At 37.3% G+C, this 17,754-nt stretch overlaps 1 protein-coding gene across 1 annotated transcript in view; it reads right to left on the bottom strand.

Moving 5' to 3' along the window:
* Positions 1 to 17,355, bottom strand: part of LOC106874792 (glutamate decarboxylase 1) — a 64,032-nt gene extending 46,677 nt beyond the window's left edge. The window contains exons 1-3 of the mRNA XM_089364047.1: positions 17,173 to 17,355; positions 6,080 to 6,319; positions 3,566 to 3,656 (exon numbers count right to left, since the gene is read on the bottom strand). Coding sequence (XP_089220173.1) covers positions 3,566 to 3,656; positions 6,080 to 6,319; positions 17,173 to 17,347 — 506 coding nt within the window. The 5' untranslated portion in view covers positions 17,348 to 17,355. The remainder of the gene's footprint in view (positions 1 to 3,565; positions 3,657 to 6,079; positions 6,320 to 17,172) is intronic.
* Positions 17,356 to 17,754: the final 399 nt, after the last annotated feature.

The raw sequence follows: 17,754 nt of genomic DNA, 5'->3' as shown, positions 1-17,754 counted from the left end.
TCTAAATATATCATACGTCTGCTTTCGAGGAATTTATAAAACAAAGAAAAATAAAATTTCAGAAAGATCTTGATGCATTCACAAAGAAAACAAGAATCTCCTTGTGTCAGATACGAACGGGAAAGCCACATCAAGGAATAAACTCTCAACAAGGAAAACAGAAACATTAATTTATACAAGCTACAGATATTTGATTGGTTATTATTTATAAATGATTCTATTTGATTAAAGCATTGGTTTTTGCCGAAATTAATCATATTATGGCTCATTTAACACTAAAGAATATTCAAATTAGATTTCATCGTTAATGTAGCAAGATAACCTGACGTTCAAATATTGTTTTTGTGTGAAATAGTTTTATTTACTCTCTTAAACGTTGGGACACTTTGGGTAGAAACTGAAACGTTAAGACGAGGTGTATATATATATATATATATATATATATATATATATATATATATATATATATATATATATATATATAAATATATATATATGTGTGTGTATATGTATATATATATATATGGGTGGGGGGAACCGCTAAAGAATTATGAATACAGCGGATTAGCAGAATCGTATGCTCACCAGGCAAAATGTTTAGTGGCATTTACTCCGCCATTACGTCCTAGGTACAACTTGCTGTCTTTGTGCCAAAAATATAAAATTAATATTTATTCCGGTTAAGAGGGTGAGCTGGCAGAACCGTTAGCATGCCGGACAAAATGCTTAGCGGCATTTCGTCCGTCTCTGTTCTGAGTTCAAACACTGCCGGGCATCAATGTTACTTTTCATCTTTTCGGGTCGATGAAATAAGTACCACTTGAGCCCTGGGGGTCGATGTTATCGACTAACTCCTCCCCTCAAAGTTGCTGGCTTTTTGTCAAAACTTGAAACCATTTTCGTTGTTGTTATTGTGTTTGCTATTGTTGTTGTTGTTGCTGCTACTGCTGTTGTTGTTGTTGTCAACGTTGTCTTGTAGTGAAGGTTTGTCTCAGCAAGGAAATCGACCAAATTTCCTACTTCAGGATCCATCTCAACAGACACCAGATGGCGAGAAGAAAGACATTCTTTGAAAAGAAATGCATTTTCTATAAAACTTTGAGTTTTATGAGAAATCCTCGTTTCTTTTTATTTAAATTTATTCAACTTGTTTTAATTATTTCTTTAAACTGAAGTGTGGTTAACAATACTAAAATAAACCATACTGAATACAATAGAGAGAGAGAGAGGGGGGGGGGAGAAAGAACGAGGGAGTGAGAGAAGAGAGAAGGGGAGGAAATTGTGAAGAGTTATATAATATATATACACACACACACACACACACACACATGCAAATGTAAGCACATGAGCATGTTTCTTCTTTCGAACTGGAAACACACCACCCTCTCAAGACTGAGTCGCATACTCCGGAAAAATCTCGCAGATTTTGGCCTCCTCTCTGTTACATAATTCTATATGAGCTAAATTACTTGTGGTTTTCACAGATAAAGAGGTCGAAAATCTCCCTTTTCTTGCTTTTCTTCCCTTTCTCGTTCCACGTTTTGCAACAACTTTCTTCCCGTTTTTTCTTTCCCTTTTATATTCGCGTGTTTTCTTTTCCCCACATCTTTTCTCATAGACCAGCGCCCTGATTTTAAAATACATCTAACGATATGAATTAAAGCTGAAAGATTCCTTAGAGATACATGGCTTGTTGCATAAATCAAGCAAATTATTGTATCTCTAAAGCATGAAATCATTTGTAACTCTTTCGTAAACTGTCTATATTTAATTATATGTATGTATGTATGTATGTATGTATGTATGTATGTATCTATCGATAAATATTTCTTCTTCTTCTTCTTCTTTTCCTTCTCATTAATAATAATAATAATAATAATCCTTTCTATAATAGGCACAAGGCATGAAATTTTGGGGGAAGAGGATGGGACGCGTCGATTACATCGACCCCAGTGTTTAACTGGTACTTAAGTTACTGACCCCAAAAGGATGAAAGACAAAGTCGGCGGAATTTGAACTCAGAACGTAACGACGGGGGGGGGGGGGAGAATAGGAGAGAGGGGAGGAGTAAAGGAATGGAGGGTAGATGAGTGGAGTGTTCGGTTGTAGGGGTCGGGTGGGAGAAGGAGATGGGGCTCTTCCCTTTCACTGTCTTCCTTAATCTTACTCTGTCTTTCTCTCTCTCACTCTCTCTCACACATACACACTTACATACGCTCATTTACTCATACATACTGATACACTCAAACGCACCATATGTTCAAGGAGACATCTTACACACACACACACACACACACACACACACACACACACACACACTCATGTATACCTCTCTCTTTCTTTCTCTCTCTCTCTCTCTCTCTCACTCACACACACACACACACACACACACACACACACACACACACACACACACACACACCTAGTCCTTATGGACTTCACACTCCTGAAATACTCTACACTCATCTCACACTCATAACTCGCTTACACACACACACACACACACACACACACACACACATGAACACATACACACACAAACACACACTCGCATGCACACACACACGCCAACAAACATACGCCAGCAGACACACACATACGCGAATACACACACACACACAATACTCACACGCTCTCCTACATATTAAACACACCCACACAACAAGCCTCTCCTTCACACACACACACACACACACACACACACACATATATACCCCCCCCCCCACCTCTCATCCATAGCAAACACACTCAAACACACAGACTCTCTCTCCACACACACACACACACACACACACACACACACACACACACACACACAAATATAAACACATTGTTTTCAATTGACGTGAAACCTCTCTCTCCTTGTCGCTCTGTTCGGGCTTTTTAAGATTCATTCAACGACAGAATTCTTTAAAATCGACCATTCTTTCTTGCTTCTTTCATTTCTTTTCTTTCGTTCTTCACTTTCTCTCTTTGTTTCATTCAAAACTTTACCGATTTACACCATTATTATTATTGTTATTTTAATTATTATTATTATTATTATTATTATTATTATTATTATTATTATTATTATTATTATTATTATTATTGTTGTTGTTATTATTGTTTGATTTGATTTCATTTATTTCAAGGAATTTCTTTTTGCCCTTTTTTCTTGTTTTTTTTCTTTTTTTTTTTTTTTTTTTTTACTGATTTCCATAATTTTAGTTTTGTAAACTATTTTAGCTTTTAAAAATCTATTTTCGATTTGGATATTTTCATCGATGTAAAGAAAGCGACCAGAAGGAACGCAACTAGCTGAATCGAAAGGATGTTGGCTTATCGTATTAAGAACCGACGGTTCCACGGTTCATTCCCCAGTATTGGCACTAATCAGGGCACCTTATTGTTGGCACTCCGTCGCTTACGACGTCGAGGGTTCCAGCAGGGCAATTTTTTTATACATTTAAAAATAAAAAGGAAATGGCGATTGCACAGAATGCAATATAGATTGAAAAATTTTCTTGTTACACGTTTGTGTTTGCTATAACAATACATGTTGATTGAAATGTTTCCTACTTACATGTTGGTATTCACTGTAGCTGTTAGCCATTCCCCAGCAAGCCCAATTATATCAAGTCCAGACGACAGTTGGTTTAGGAAACGAGGGTGTCCTGTTTAAAAACGGAAGAAATTCAGAAGACAAATATAAGTCACGAGCCCTTTCTTATATTTCAGTTTTCCTTGGAAAACCCCTCTCGAAACCCCCCTCAAAAAACAACAACAACAACAAAAAATAAACACGACATTTGACATTTCGAGCCTACGCTCTTTTGCAGAGAGGAATGAGGAGAGAAAACATGGATAAAGAAAAAATGGATAAAGAACCATGACTGGACTAATGCTGAATATATATATATATATATATATATATATATATATATATATATATATATATATATATATATATATATGCATGTATGAGTTTTAGTAATCCAAACAATTTGTAGTTGAGGAAAGATAAATGTCGAAAATGTACACAAAATATATGAAGAATGTTTAGAATTTTAAATATATGACTATACACTGAACCGGTTTTACAGATGGTGATCTTTAAAAGTGTGTTATGTGGGGTTGTGTCACAAAGTGTATCATTTCTGGCCATTGTTCAAAAAATCGTTTGTCTTTATATTTGAAAACAAACACACACACACACACACACACACACACACACACACACACACACACACACACACACACACACACACACACACACACACACATTGATTATGGATAATAACGATATGGACGCTAAAAACAACAGACACTGTTAGTGTTTATTAATCTGCATATAGGATACCAAGGTCTGTATAGGCATGGGTATGTGGTAAGCAGTTTTATTCCAAACCACATGGTTCCGGGTTCAGTTCCACTGCATGGCACTCTGGGCAAATGTCTTCTACTATAGCCTCGGGTTGACCAAAACCTTGTGAGTGGATTTGGTAGACTGGAAACTGAAAGAAACCTGTCGTGTGTGTATATATATATATATATATATATATATGCTGAGAGATTCCCTTCGGTCATGATACCCTCACAGGCACAAGTCCGGGCAAGGTTTTTTATGGAAGACCAGCAGCCGGCCATGCATATCGACCTCCCCTCTCCATGCCACTGATGTTATACAAGGGAAAGGCAAAGGGGCCGATACAGTTTGGCTCCAGTGACGTCGCAACTTATTTCTACAGCTGAGTGAACTGGAACAACGTGGAATAAAGTGTCTTGCTCAAGAACACAACACGCAGCCTGGTCCGGGATTCAAATTCACAACCTCACTATCGTAAGCTCGACGCTCTAACCACTGAGCCATACGCCTCTATATATAATATATATATATATATATATATATATATATATATATATATATATATATATATATATATATATACATGTGTGTGTGTGTGTGTGTGTGTGTGTGTGTTCGCGTCTGTGTTTGTAGCCTGCCACCGTTTGACAACCGGTGTTGGTGTGTTTACGTCTACGTTTACTAGAGGTTCGGCAAAAAGTAAACCGACGGAATAAGTCGTTGAAATAAAGTACCAGTTGTATACTGGTGTCAATGTAATCGATTACTCCACTCCGCGTCCCCACCCCACAAAAGATTGCCGGCTCTTTTGCCAAAATTTGAAACTACTACTACTACTACTACTACTACTACTACCACGACCAGGACCACTACTATCACCACCATCAGCACTACCACCGCCACCACCACCACCACCACTACTACTACTACTACTACTACTACTACTACAAAAGTACCAGTCATGTGCTGGGGTTTTATGGTATTGACTAACCTCCTCCTTTGAATATAACTGCAGATGCTTCCAAGGCATCCACAATTCCTCCGAATGTCTGCTGCAGAATGGATAATTGTTTGGCGTTGCCATATTTGGTGAATATCGTGGAGGACTCGGTTTCATGCTTTGCGGCGTATGATTAGAAGCGATCTTCTTTCGTTTCCAGGTTCGAATTGAGCTAGGAATCGAATGTGTCTTGTCACCAAAGACCGGATCGATAATATCATTAAACGCCATTAAATCTTCGAGTGTGAAGTGTGTTTGTGTGTGTGTGTTTGTGTTTGTGTTTGTGTGGCTATTTGCAGAGTTAAGTGGGAGATGTAAGGTAATTAATCATGGTTTTATAATTAAACTGTGTAGCAGATACAATGCATCACAGCTGACGATCTTCTAGGACGCGCATGCGAACATTTATATATATATATATATATATATATATATATATATATATATATACATACATACACCATATACATACCGACATTCATATATATATATATATATATATATATATATATATATATATACATACATACACCATATACATACCGACATTCATATATATATATATATATATATATATATATATATATATATATATAATGTACAGAAGGATAGATAGATTGATAAATAGATAGATAGATATGTGTATATACAGAGAGAGAAAGAGGGAGAGAGAAGGAGGGAGAGAGAGAGAGAGTGAGAGTGATGCGGTAAAGTATTAGAATTAGATTTACCTGTTTTAACGCAGTAGACAAGCGTCTCCCTGCAATCTTTGAGAATCTGGTCCAAACTGTGAGGTTCGGCACTGACGTATAATCGCGAATTGAAGATTTCCAAGAGTTCGTGGGGTAAATGGAAGTCAAGAATTTTATTGGAACGGAGGTTTTCCTGAGATATATACTCGAAGAGCATGTGGACAAGCTGGAGAAGGAATCTGTAAGATTTTTCGGCTCCTCCTTCCTTCGGAAATAATTCTGTATAAAATGGAAAGAAAGAAAGAAAGGCGGGAAAAATTAAAATGAATTCATTTATGTTTTAATAATCTTTTGTCTTTTTTACTAGCTTCAGTCATTGGACTACTACCATGCTGGAGCATTGCTTTGAAGAGTTTAGTCCAACAAATCAACAGGAATACTTATTGTTGGTCTCCTTGCCAAAGCGTTATGTTATGGAGACACAAGCTAACATCGGTTATCGAGTAGCGTGTGTGGAGAGACAAACATAAACACAGAGGCACACATACCCCAACCACACCGCCACCCAGCTAATCAGCTGCCCATCCACCCACACATAGATAGATAATACATATATACATACATACATGCATACATACAGTGCCTAAATACCAGTCTTGAGAAATTAGGATTCACAAAACCAGAAAGGAGAAAGCTGATTCGAAGACTATATATCCAAGCCATAACTGGAACTGTAAAAATCTGTATAACTTTCCAGAAGTTTATCATTTAAGTATATATGAGCATGTCTAGATATGCAACTATATGCATGATAATACATACATAAAACAAAATGCACAAATCTGCACACATACATACATACATACATACATACATACATACATACCCTGTTGATGTTGAAATTCCAATGAAGGAGCCTTGAATCTAGGTTAGAAACCGGTTCTTTCTCTATTGGTAAGACATCTTCAGATATAACTGAGTAATGACATACATACATGCATTCATGCATTCATACATACATCTGACGGTGTTCTTTCAGTCACAAGACATTGGTCGGCCTGGAACTGAAGTAGGTGACACTTGCCATATGTGCCCCGGGGTGGGACTGAAACCGAACGCAGTGAGCTGGCAGAATTGTTAAAATGTTTGAAAAAAAAAATGTTTTCTAGTATTTCATCCGGTTCTTTATATTATGCGAATTCAAATTCCCACGAGGTCAGTTTTGCTTTCCGTCCTTTCATAGTTGATAAAATAAAACTGATTCAGTCAAGGACTGGGGTCGATGATATCGACTACTCCCTCCTCCTGAAATTGCCGCCCTTGTTCCTAAATTAGAAACCAATATTCATATTTCTAATCTAATTCTCTACCGATGAAGCCCATCACTACCTTTCTAATTCTAGTAAATATAGCCTTATTTTGTGTATCCTTCATAAGAAATTAAGCCGCTGTAACAATAAAAAAGACTTGGTAACAGACTGGATTAACTGTCGTCTGCAAAGTTGTGATGTCATCGTGTCTTGATATTCGTTTCGACTTACGAACGCCTCTGCAGTTGCAATGTCGAAATAAATGTTTGGTGGATTTTTCTGTCACTGACAATAGTGACAGAAGATATGCAAGAACAAATGGGTTTTCGATTCGACCCAGATACTGTTGGTGTTAAATTGTGAGTGAGCCTAATTGGAATAAACTGCTGTTAAGAAACCAGGATTTGTGCCATTCAATAAAATCTAGCAAATAACCAAACAGATGGCATATATATTTATACTTCAGGAATACCCGACGACCGGCTCTCTCTCTCTCTCTCTCTCTCTGTCTTTCTTACCATTTCTTTCCCTCCTCTCTCTTAACTCATTACACATACTTATACACACATGTACACACAAATACACGGGATCTTAAACACACAGAGAGAATATGTCGGTCACGGACAGAAAAGTATCAGACGTTTTCTTTCCCTATCTCTGCTCGCGCATATATAACTCCGGCTGCCAGATTTATATAACGTCTTGTATAATTTTCTACTAAAGGCACAAGGCCTGAAATTTGTGGGGAGGAGACTAGTCGATTAGATCGACCCCAGTATTTCACTGGTACTTAATTCATCGACCTCAAACGGATGAAAGGCAAAGTCGACCTCGGTGGAATTTGAACTCAGAACGTCGCGACGGGCGAAATACCGCTCAGCATTTCACCCGGTGTGCTAACGATTCTAACAGCTCACCGCCTTAATAATAATTTTAATCCTTTCTACTCTAGGCACATTGTATAATTTTATAATAATATTCTTTGATTGCCGACTTTTACTCACAGCGGCTTCGTAAAGTACATTTGCACAAATACCTCGATATTTGTGACATTCATGTTCCAAGAAAAGAACTATAGAGAAACCAATGATGTAATGAAATTTAGTTTGGAAAGCAATTTTTTAATACATTGTGTGAAGGTGCGTGGCTTAGTATTTAGGGTATTCGGCTCGCGATCGTAGGGTCGCGAGTTCGATTCCTGGCGGTGCGTTGTGTCCTTGAGCAAGACACTTTATTTCACTTTATCGCTCCAGTCCACTCAGCTCACTTAAAAATGAGTAGTACCTGTATTTCAAGGGGCCAACCTTGTCCCACTTTGTGTCACGCTGAATCTCCCTGAGAAGTATGTGAAGGGGTACGCATATCTGTGGAGTGCTCAACCACTTGCACGTTAATCTCACGAACAAGCTGTTCCGTTGATCGGATGGATCAACTGGAACCCTCGTTGTCGTAAGCGATGGAGTACCAGTTATATATATATATATATATATATATATATATATATATATATATATATATATATGTATGTAAAAGTATAAAATGTCTGTCAATATTATAAAAAAAAACGATCTTGAAAGAGGAATAGGGAATCGAACCAAAGAAGCCAAGTTTCCATTGGTTTTTCCAAATTGCCGATATTCCCCACTGTTTACAACAATTGTCAGAAATGTCACCGTTTTCGGCAACGCAGCAAGATTTGTATTCAGAATGTGCTGAGTCGGAACAGACATCGAAAGGCCTACACTCTAACAATTCTGCCAAACTACCGCTCTAGAATGATGCATTTTATCGACTCTGAAATGGTGATCGGCAAAATTAAAGCCGGCGTGATTTGAACTCATAACGTGCTGAGTTGGAACACGAAATACCACAAAGTATTCCATCCCACGCTTCAACAGACTGTTGTCAATTCGGCGCCAAACAGAGAGTAGGTAGTTGTATTCATTGGATAATAAACATGGACATGAAACGATACAAATGAATAGTGATCGTAAATAGCCATTGAAAATAATGTCAAAGTGAGAATATGTAGGACTCGGCAGTGCAAAAATGACAGGAAAATGAGGAAAATAACTGCCAGACATTATTATTGAGGATGAGGTTATGAAAATATTTCTCCTGATCGATATGACAAGGGAAAAAGAGACAGGGTTAAAAAAAAAAGGTGAGATATAAAAAAAACGTAATGACGACGGCAGCGGCAGCAGCAGCAGCAGCAACAGCAAACACTTCGGTCCCTTATCCGCAGCTTGAAACGTTTATTACAAAAGTCGATGGTGAAGGATTCGGAAACTTCAAGAGGCTCTTTCAGCAACAGATTTTCTAAATCTTCCTCCTTCTTACGCTCACGCGCATACACACAGTCACAGACACACTCACACACGCACACACACTCTCTCTCTCACTCACACACGTACACACATACACATCTACACACGTACAATGCACCTACCACACATTACCTAGCCGTCCACCGTTCTCCACCCAGATTCCATCGTTCTATTTCTGTTTTAAAAGAATACTCTTGAAAAACACGGACTATGTGTGTGTGTGTGTGTGTGTGTGTGTGTGTATATGTGTATATATATATATATACGTGTATATTATATATATATATATGTATATATATATATATGTATATATATATATATATATATATATATATATATATATATATATATATACACACACTCATATATTCATTAATACATATATTAATATATATAAAACGGTAAAAGATAAAAAGATATGTATAAACATGTGTGTATGTATATATACACATATACTAATATATGTATTATACATACATACATATATATGTATATATGTATTTTCTCTATCTATCTATCTACCTACATATATACGCACACAACATAACGAATATATGTAAATGAAGAATTATATATATATATATATATATATATATATATATATATATATATATATATATATATATATATATATATATATATGTATATATATATGTGTGTATATATATATATACACACATATGCATGCAGGTATCGATCTTTCTGTAGGCAGCTTTAGAGTTGCAAATATTCTGGAATATTTAAGAGTCGAATGGAACGGTATAACATGAAGGGAAAGGGAGGGAGGGAGGGAGAAAGAGCGTGAAAGAGAGGGGTGGGTGGGTGTATGGGAGAGAGAGAGAGAAATGAAACATGGCGATGGGTGATACATGATGGCGGCAACGATGGCGGACGAGCTGTTTGTTGATGGAGGGTGGTGGTGGTTGTGGGGATAGTTACAGCGTAGAAGGTGGTGGTCGGATTGGGTGATGCCGGTGATGATGTTGATGGTGGTGAATATGATGACAGTGGTGGTGGGGATGGTGGCGGTGGACGGTGGTGGTGAGGATGGCAGCAGATCTCAGTACGATTGTCAAAGACAGGAGAACAGCTGTGTTACAGACAATTGATTGGCCAATAGTCCTTTTGAATGAAGTAAAAATATCACCGAAGTTACTACAGACGGGAAATAAATAAAACAAATGAATAAATAAATAAATAATAAACGAATAAAAAAAAAAAAAAATAATAATAATAAAGATTTTGGAAAATGATTAGCAATTTTGGGGGAGGGGATAAGTCGATTATATCGACCCAGTGTGTAACAGATACTTAATTTATCGACCCCGAAAGGACGAAAGGCGAAATCGGCCTCGGCGGAATTTGATCTCAGAACGTAGCGACGGACGAAATGCTGGTAAGCATTTTGCCCGGCGTGCTAAAGGTTCGCCCAACTCGCCGCCTTAATAATAATAATAATAATAATAATAATAAGGATAATAAGGATAATAAGGATTTCTTTTATTGGCCTCAAGGGCCAAGACATGGAGGACAGTATTCAAGGACGAGGTACAACACAAAACAGGTGGGGTTTACATCGATCAAGAGGAGACACAGCGAAATTAAAAGGATATACCAAAAGGATATTTATATAAAAGGTTAGAAAAAGTCTACCACACAACCTCTTGAGCCACAGCCATTAAGCAGAGAAGGATTTACTTCCCTTCTCTTCTAAAGGAAGGTGGTGCGACGATTTTTACTGCGCATTCGGTGGAGAGCTGGATTCATCATACTCGAGTAGCAGCTACTCAACATAAACCCAGAAGTCACTAATGCACGGACACTGAACGATTGCATGCAGGACGGTTTCGTTCCCTTGCATGCATCTCGGGCAGGTTCGGCTGTTGCCACTTCCATGCTTGAAGAGCTTGTCTCGAACAAGCAGTGACCCCACCTGCACCAAGCATTGCCATGCCTAACGTCCATTCTTGGTCTACGTTTGACCCATGACTGCAGCTCGCTCAATGAGATGAGCTGTGGATGGACGTGTCGAACGAGGGACGCTCACACCAGCTCGCCCTAATTTTCGTCGCCGTCGTTCACACCATCGCAGTGATTCAAATATTTCTGCCTCAACACGTGGCAGCGCATCATGAAGAACGGAAATCCAAGACCACTACGGAGTAGTTTTGGAAATAGATGGATTTTCTGACCAGCGGACCCTGACCGTTCCATAAGAATCGAAAGAGCAAGCTCTCCAGTCTGGTCAGCGTTTCCTTGGGATAAGGTGCGACGGTTAGGCGGTTGTACACTACCTAAGTGACGTATGTATTTACTACTTCCGCCTGGCCTTTCAGAGATACATTCCTGTCAGTCCATTTCTGGGTGAGCTTGGTCACCCCGATCATGACCTCTTCTGAGTTCCTATCCATTTGGAAATCTGGTCTGAACCAGACTCCGAGCACTTTCACCGGACCCTCCGTCCAGTGACAGAAATCTCCGCTAGTCAACATGAACTTACCTCTTCAACAAACTAGTTGCAAACCCACTGTTTTCTCCTGGTTGAACTCGGAATCTTGTGGTTAGTAGCCCGCGCTCTTAAGCGCGGACTACGAACCCCGGGCATATAGCGTAATGGTTAAGAGCGCGGGCTACTAACCCCAAAATTCCGAGTTCAATTCCAAGCAGTGACCTAAATAATAATAATAATAATAATAATAATAATAACATCGAAAAATACCTTAGGAATGAGAACCCAGGTTCGAAATTTCCCCAAGACACCTGATGAAAGCTGGAGGGTATATCAGCTGAAACGTTGTGTTAACGACAAACAAGATGAGGACAAATATCCGTCAAATGTGAATAATGTAAACAACATCAGTAAAGTGAAAATGTGAAAACGAATTTCTACAGATGGCGTCACGAAGGCAGAATGGTATTCCCAAAGAGAAGAAGTCAACAGAGTTGAGTCAGATGACACGTCTTTACTGGAGCAAATACAGATCTAGTTCGTTTGGCTGCCAGCATTTCAAAAATTAAAGTTTATCGAAAATTTTAAAATTTGGCACATTAATAAGGATTAAAGCTGTAGTTGAGAAAAAGTTAGCTGACATGGAGGACTGGAAGTTATCTAAATATTGGAAAAGAGTTCCTGGTATGATGACGATTCGTGTCGGATATCAAAACACAAACATCGTGACTACTGCTCAATGCTCGGGGAATCCTGTAAAGGTTGTAAGACGTGATATGAACATCATAAAACCGGGTTTCCCCAAACTGTGACGGTCTTTGGGTGTGTCTTCAGTGGGGGTGGCGTCATGCCACTTCACATTTTCGACACGGGTCTTAGAGTCAATTCAGATGGCCACGTGAAGCTGCTGGAGATCGTGGTCAATCCTTGGTCGGAGAGGATTGCTGCTTGAAGGCCATATGTGTGGCAGCAGGATTCGTTTCCTTGCCATACTTCCGGAAAGAGTCAGATGTGATTCTCGAAGTATTTCTTCGACTTCACCAGCCTCAGTTTCTGGTTTCCTATTTCCTCCGATTGTAATCTCATGGTTTACCATTCATGTGGCGCAGTTGAGAAAGACACCGATCACTCTGCCTGCAACACTAAGGCTAAATTGGTGGCCAAGATCAAGGAAGTGCACACAGATCTCAGAGACACAGTGAGGAACGCATGCACAAGGTTCCGACGTCGTCTTGAGGCCGTGGTGGAAGCTGTGGACGGCTACTGATAGAGTAAACTGTTATCTCCTAGCCCATAATCTTGTTGATATCTTTTTGATCTTTCAATAGGGTATTGTGTTTTCTTTTCCTTATAAGCAAGCTGCCAAGTTTATCCCGAACACCCTGTATACACGGGGGCCTTGAGCACATGTAAATATATCAAAAGTTGGCTTTTAGAAAGAGGAAAGTCCCTGCTCTTTGTCCTGCACTTTCAATGTGAATTTAAAGAAAGCATGCTTCTAATTGCTCTATAAAAAAAAAGTGATAACTGAAGAAGAGATATAGATAAATATATATATATTTTTAGCGATATTGTTATTAAGAAAATAAGCTTTACAAAAACATGCCGGCTTAGACTATTTATTTCAAAAGAAACTATTATAAGAATTTGAAAGAAAATTATCAGTTATCGAACACTTGGAAAGCAGACGATAGTTGAAGAAAAACCGAGAAAGAATCATTGCATTTCCATGCGTACAAACAAGAACAATACGGAAACATAAATATAAAATGTATTTTTATTAATGGAGAAAAAATATGTTAAGGGTTTCGGAGTGTCTAGTTTTCTCCCTTGTTTTATTCACTCTTTTTTTCTTTTCTCTCAACTAAACCGATTACAAGAATAACTTAACACTATGTGTGACTTCCTTATTCAACGTTTATTTCACTTGCTTCCAGTCAATTGGTAAATCTTGGACAGCCTTTAAGAATGGGTGAAGTTACGACGATTATCACAGTGTGATAATACGCCAATAACTACTTCAGTTCGTCAATAAGCACTTGATAAAGAGTTCGTTAATCCTCTTCGCTTAAGAATTACTTGTCAAGCGTCGTAGCTGGAGGTAAAAAGTCGTCTTGATTTCAATGGAATGGTTTCGATTTTCTTTCAGTAATTTCGAGTCAACAATGACCCGTCTATTACAGATTACAGAATAATATTTAAGACAAATATATATAGGAAGCAGAATTGCAGACATGCATGTGAGTGTGTGTGTGTGTGTGTGTGTGTGTGTGTGTGTGGGAATGTAAGTATATATGTATGTACGTACGTATGTATGTGTGTATGTATGTATTTATGTATGTATGTGTATGTTTGAATGTATGTATGTATGCATGCATGCATGCATGCATGTATGTGTGTATGTATGTATGTGTGTATGTATGTATGTGTGTATGAATGTATGTATGTATGTATGTATGTCGGTATATACATGTGTATATTTATGCATATATGTATGTGTGTATGAATGTATGTATGTATGTATGTATGTCGGTATATACATGTGTATATTTATGCATATATGTGTGTGTGTGTGTATGTATGTATGTATGTATGTATGTATGTATGTGTGTATGTATGTATGTATGGATGTGTTTATGTATGTGTGTATGTACGTATGTGTGTATGTTTGTATGTACATATGTATGTATGTATGTATGCATGTATGTATGAGTGTTTCACTGTATTTATGAATGTGCATATATATATGTATATGTAAATGCTTGTACGTATGTATGTATGTATATATGTGTGCGTATGTATATATATATCTACAATTGTATGTGTGTATGGAGGTATAGACATGTGTAAATATGCATGTATGTGTGTATGTATGTAATTATGCATGCATGTACATATATATATATATATGCTTGTATGAATGTATGAATGTATGTATGCATGCATGTATGTATGTATGTATGCATGCACGCATGTTTCTATATATGCGTGTACGTATGTATGTGTGTGTGTATGAGTAGGTAAATATGTATACATTTATTTAAGCATATATATATTCATGTAGTCACGCATCTACGTATGTAAGTGCATGCTTATGAATATATATATATATATATGCATTTATGTATATGTGCACATGTAGTTTTGATTGTATAAATGTGCATACATGTACGTATGCACGTAGGCAGGCAACTGTGGCTATGGATATATTTCCGGATATATATTATGTATATATATATATATGTATTATGTATATATTAATGTCCGCATATATGTATGTATGTATGAACGTATGCAATGAGTGTGTATGTATATGTACGTATATATGCGCTCTCTCTCTCTCTCTCTCTCTCTCTCTCTCTCTCTCGTCCTTTGCCTACACACACACACACACACGCACACATATATATATAAAAACATTCATACATATATATATATATATATATATATATATATATATATATATATATATATATATATATATATATGCATGTATGTATATATGCATATATTCTCTCTCTGTTTATTTTATCGTGTTCCTTTTTGTTGAAGTGCGTAGGCTTGAAACGTAAAAGACTTTCTCACCTTTCCGAGCGTTAAACTAATACACCTGTTTGTTGTTTATATACGTGTCTTTATCTTTTGTTTTTTTTGTAAACTCCAACTATATATATATATACATACATACATACATATATATATATATATATATATATATATATATATATATATATATATATGTGTGTGTGTGTGTGTATACGTATGTATATAATACACACACATATACACGCATAGGGACAACTACAACAGAGTACAAAGCCGGGGCCGGCAGAAAGGGACCCAGCGAGCGTTTTAACTGCGTCTGCACGCCAGAATTCATTCAGCAACTTTGAAAAGGGCCTTAGGCACAATTTAGTCGGCTATGTAAAGCTGATGGGGACCGTAGTCCAACCCTGGCTGAAGAGGGCTGCTTCTGGAAAGCCATATGCGTGGCAGTAGGATTGGTACCTTGCCATACCTCCGGAAACAATCAGAAGTGGTTGACAGAGAATATCTGCGACTTCGCCAGTCCTAATTTCTAGCCCCTTAATTATCCCGATTGTAGTCCCATGGTTTACCATTCGTGTGGGGTGCAGTTGAGAAAGACACCAAATGCTTTGTCTGCACACCAAGGCCAGGCTGGTGGCCAAAATGAAGGAGGTGTTTGAAAATCTTGCCAGAGTGACAGTGAGGAACGTATGCGCTAGGTTCCGGAGCTGTCTTCGGGCCGTGGTGGAAACTGAGGACGGCTACTTTGAATAAACAGTTATCGCCCAATCATAATCTAATCGTCTACGAAATCCACTCTCAAGGCTTTGGTCGACCCGAGGCAATAGTAGAGCACTCTTGCCCAAGGTGTCACACAGCGGGACTGAACCCAGAACCATGTGGTTGGGAAATAAGTCACTCCTGCGTCTATCCACACACCCACTCTTGCGCCTATATATATATATATATATATATATATATATATATATATATATATATATATATATATATATATATATATATATATATATATATATATATATATATATATATATATATATATATATATATATATATATATATATATATATATATATATATATATATATATATATATATATATATATATATATATATATATATATATATATATATATATATATATATATATATCTCGCAAAAAAGGCAAAGTTTTCGGAAGTGATTCATAATTTCGTTTGAAGTTTTACAGCTGTTTCAGTGGTTGAGAACATAAACAACATCAGCCATATTATTACATAATTAAGACATAAAAGTAAACAATTGATTAATTTAAATGCGATGGATAGTCTGCTTCATTGAGAAATAAAATTCAAGTATGAAATCAAAACAACACCATGCACACACACACATATATTATTTACATATGTATGTCTGTGTGTATATATATATATATATATATATATACACATACATACTTATGAGTTATTTTGAATGAACGCACGCATATTATGAAATAACAAAGCTGGTGCCTACCTGTCGCAAAATACTGTTCAAATTCTGACCAATCAGGTCCATTGATTCCATGGTAGTGAGTTAGCGAATCCGAGTTGAGTGTGGCGCCATGAGTATGGGGAGTTCTCGTGTCTGAATTGGTATGGACTTTATGAGAGAACATTTCTTGAACTTCCTGGACTATCTTTCGAAACATGATTGGGCGAAACTGGTAAATAAAGAATAGGTACATGTATGTATGTATATTTATTTCTAAATACTTGCATATATATATATATACACGAGGTGTAATCAAAAAGTATCCGACCTTGATTTTTTTCGCACAAAATAATAATGCTTGAGCTAAATTCGCATGAGTATTAGGCGGCCACGTCCTTCCTGAACATGCGGGAAAATTTTCTGTGACACGTTGAGTACAGATATGAAGGGTGTGCTGTGCGATTTTTCTTTTTGAGTCAAAATGACCGAGCGCATTTAGCAAATATACTATATCAAATTCTGCCAAAAAACTTGGTGATACGCAAGCCCAGACTATCGAGAAGATTCAGAAGGCCGCTGGAGATGATGCTATGGGAAAAATACAAATAAAGGAGTAGTACAACC

This window comes from Octopus bimaculoides, chromosome 16 (assembly GCF_046866305.1).
Source record: "Octopus bimaculoides isolate indiv1 chromosome 16, ASM4686630v1, whole genome shotgun sequence".
In the NCBI taxonomy this organism is placed as follows: Eukaryota; Metazoa; Mollusca; class Cephalopoda; order Octopoda; family Octopodidae; genus Octopus; species Octopus bimaculoides.
The sequence above is the reverse complement of the archived record's forward strand: the minus strand, read 5'-3'. Positions and strand labels throughout refer to the sequence as shown.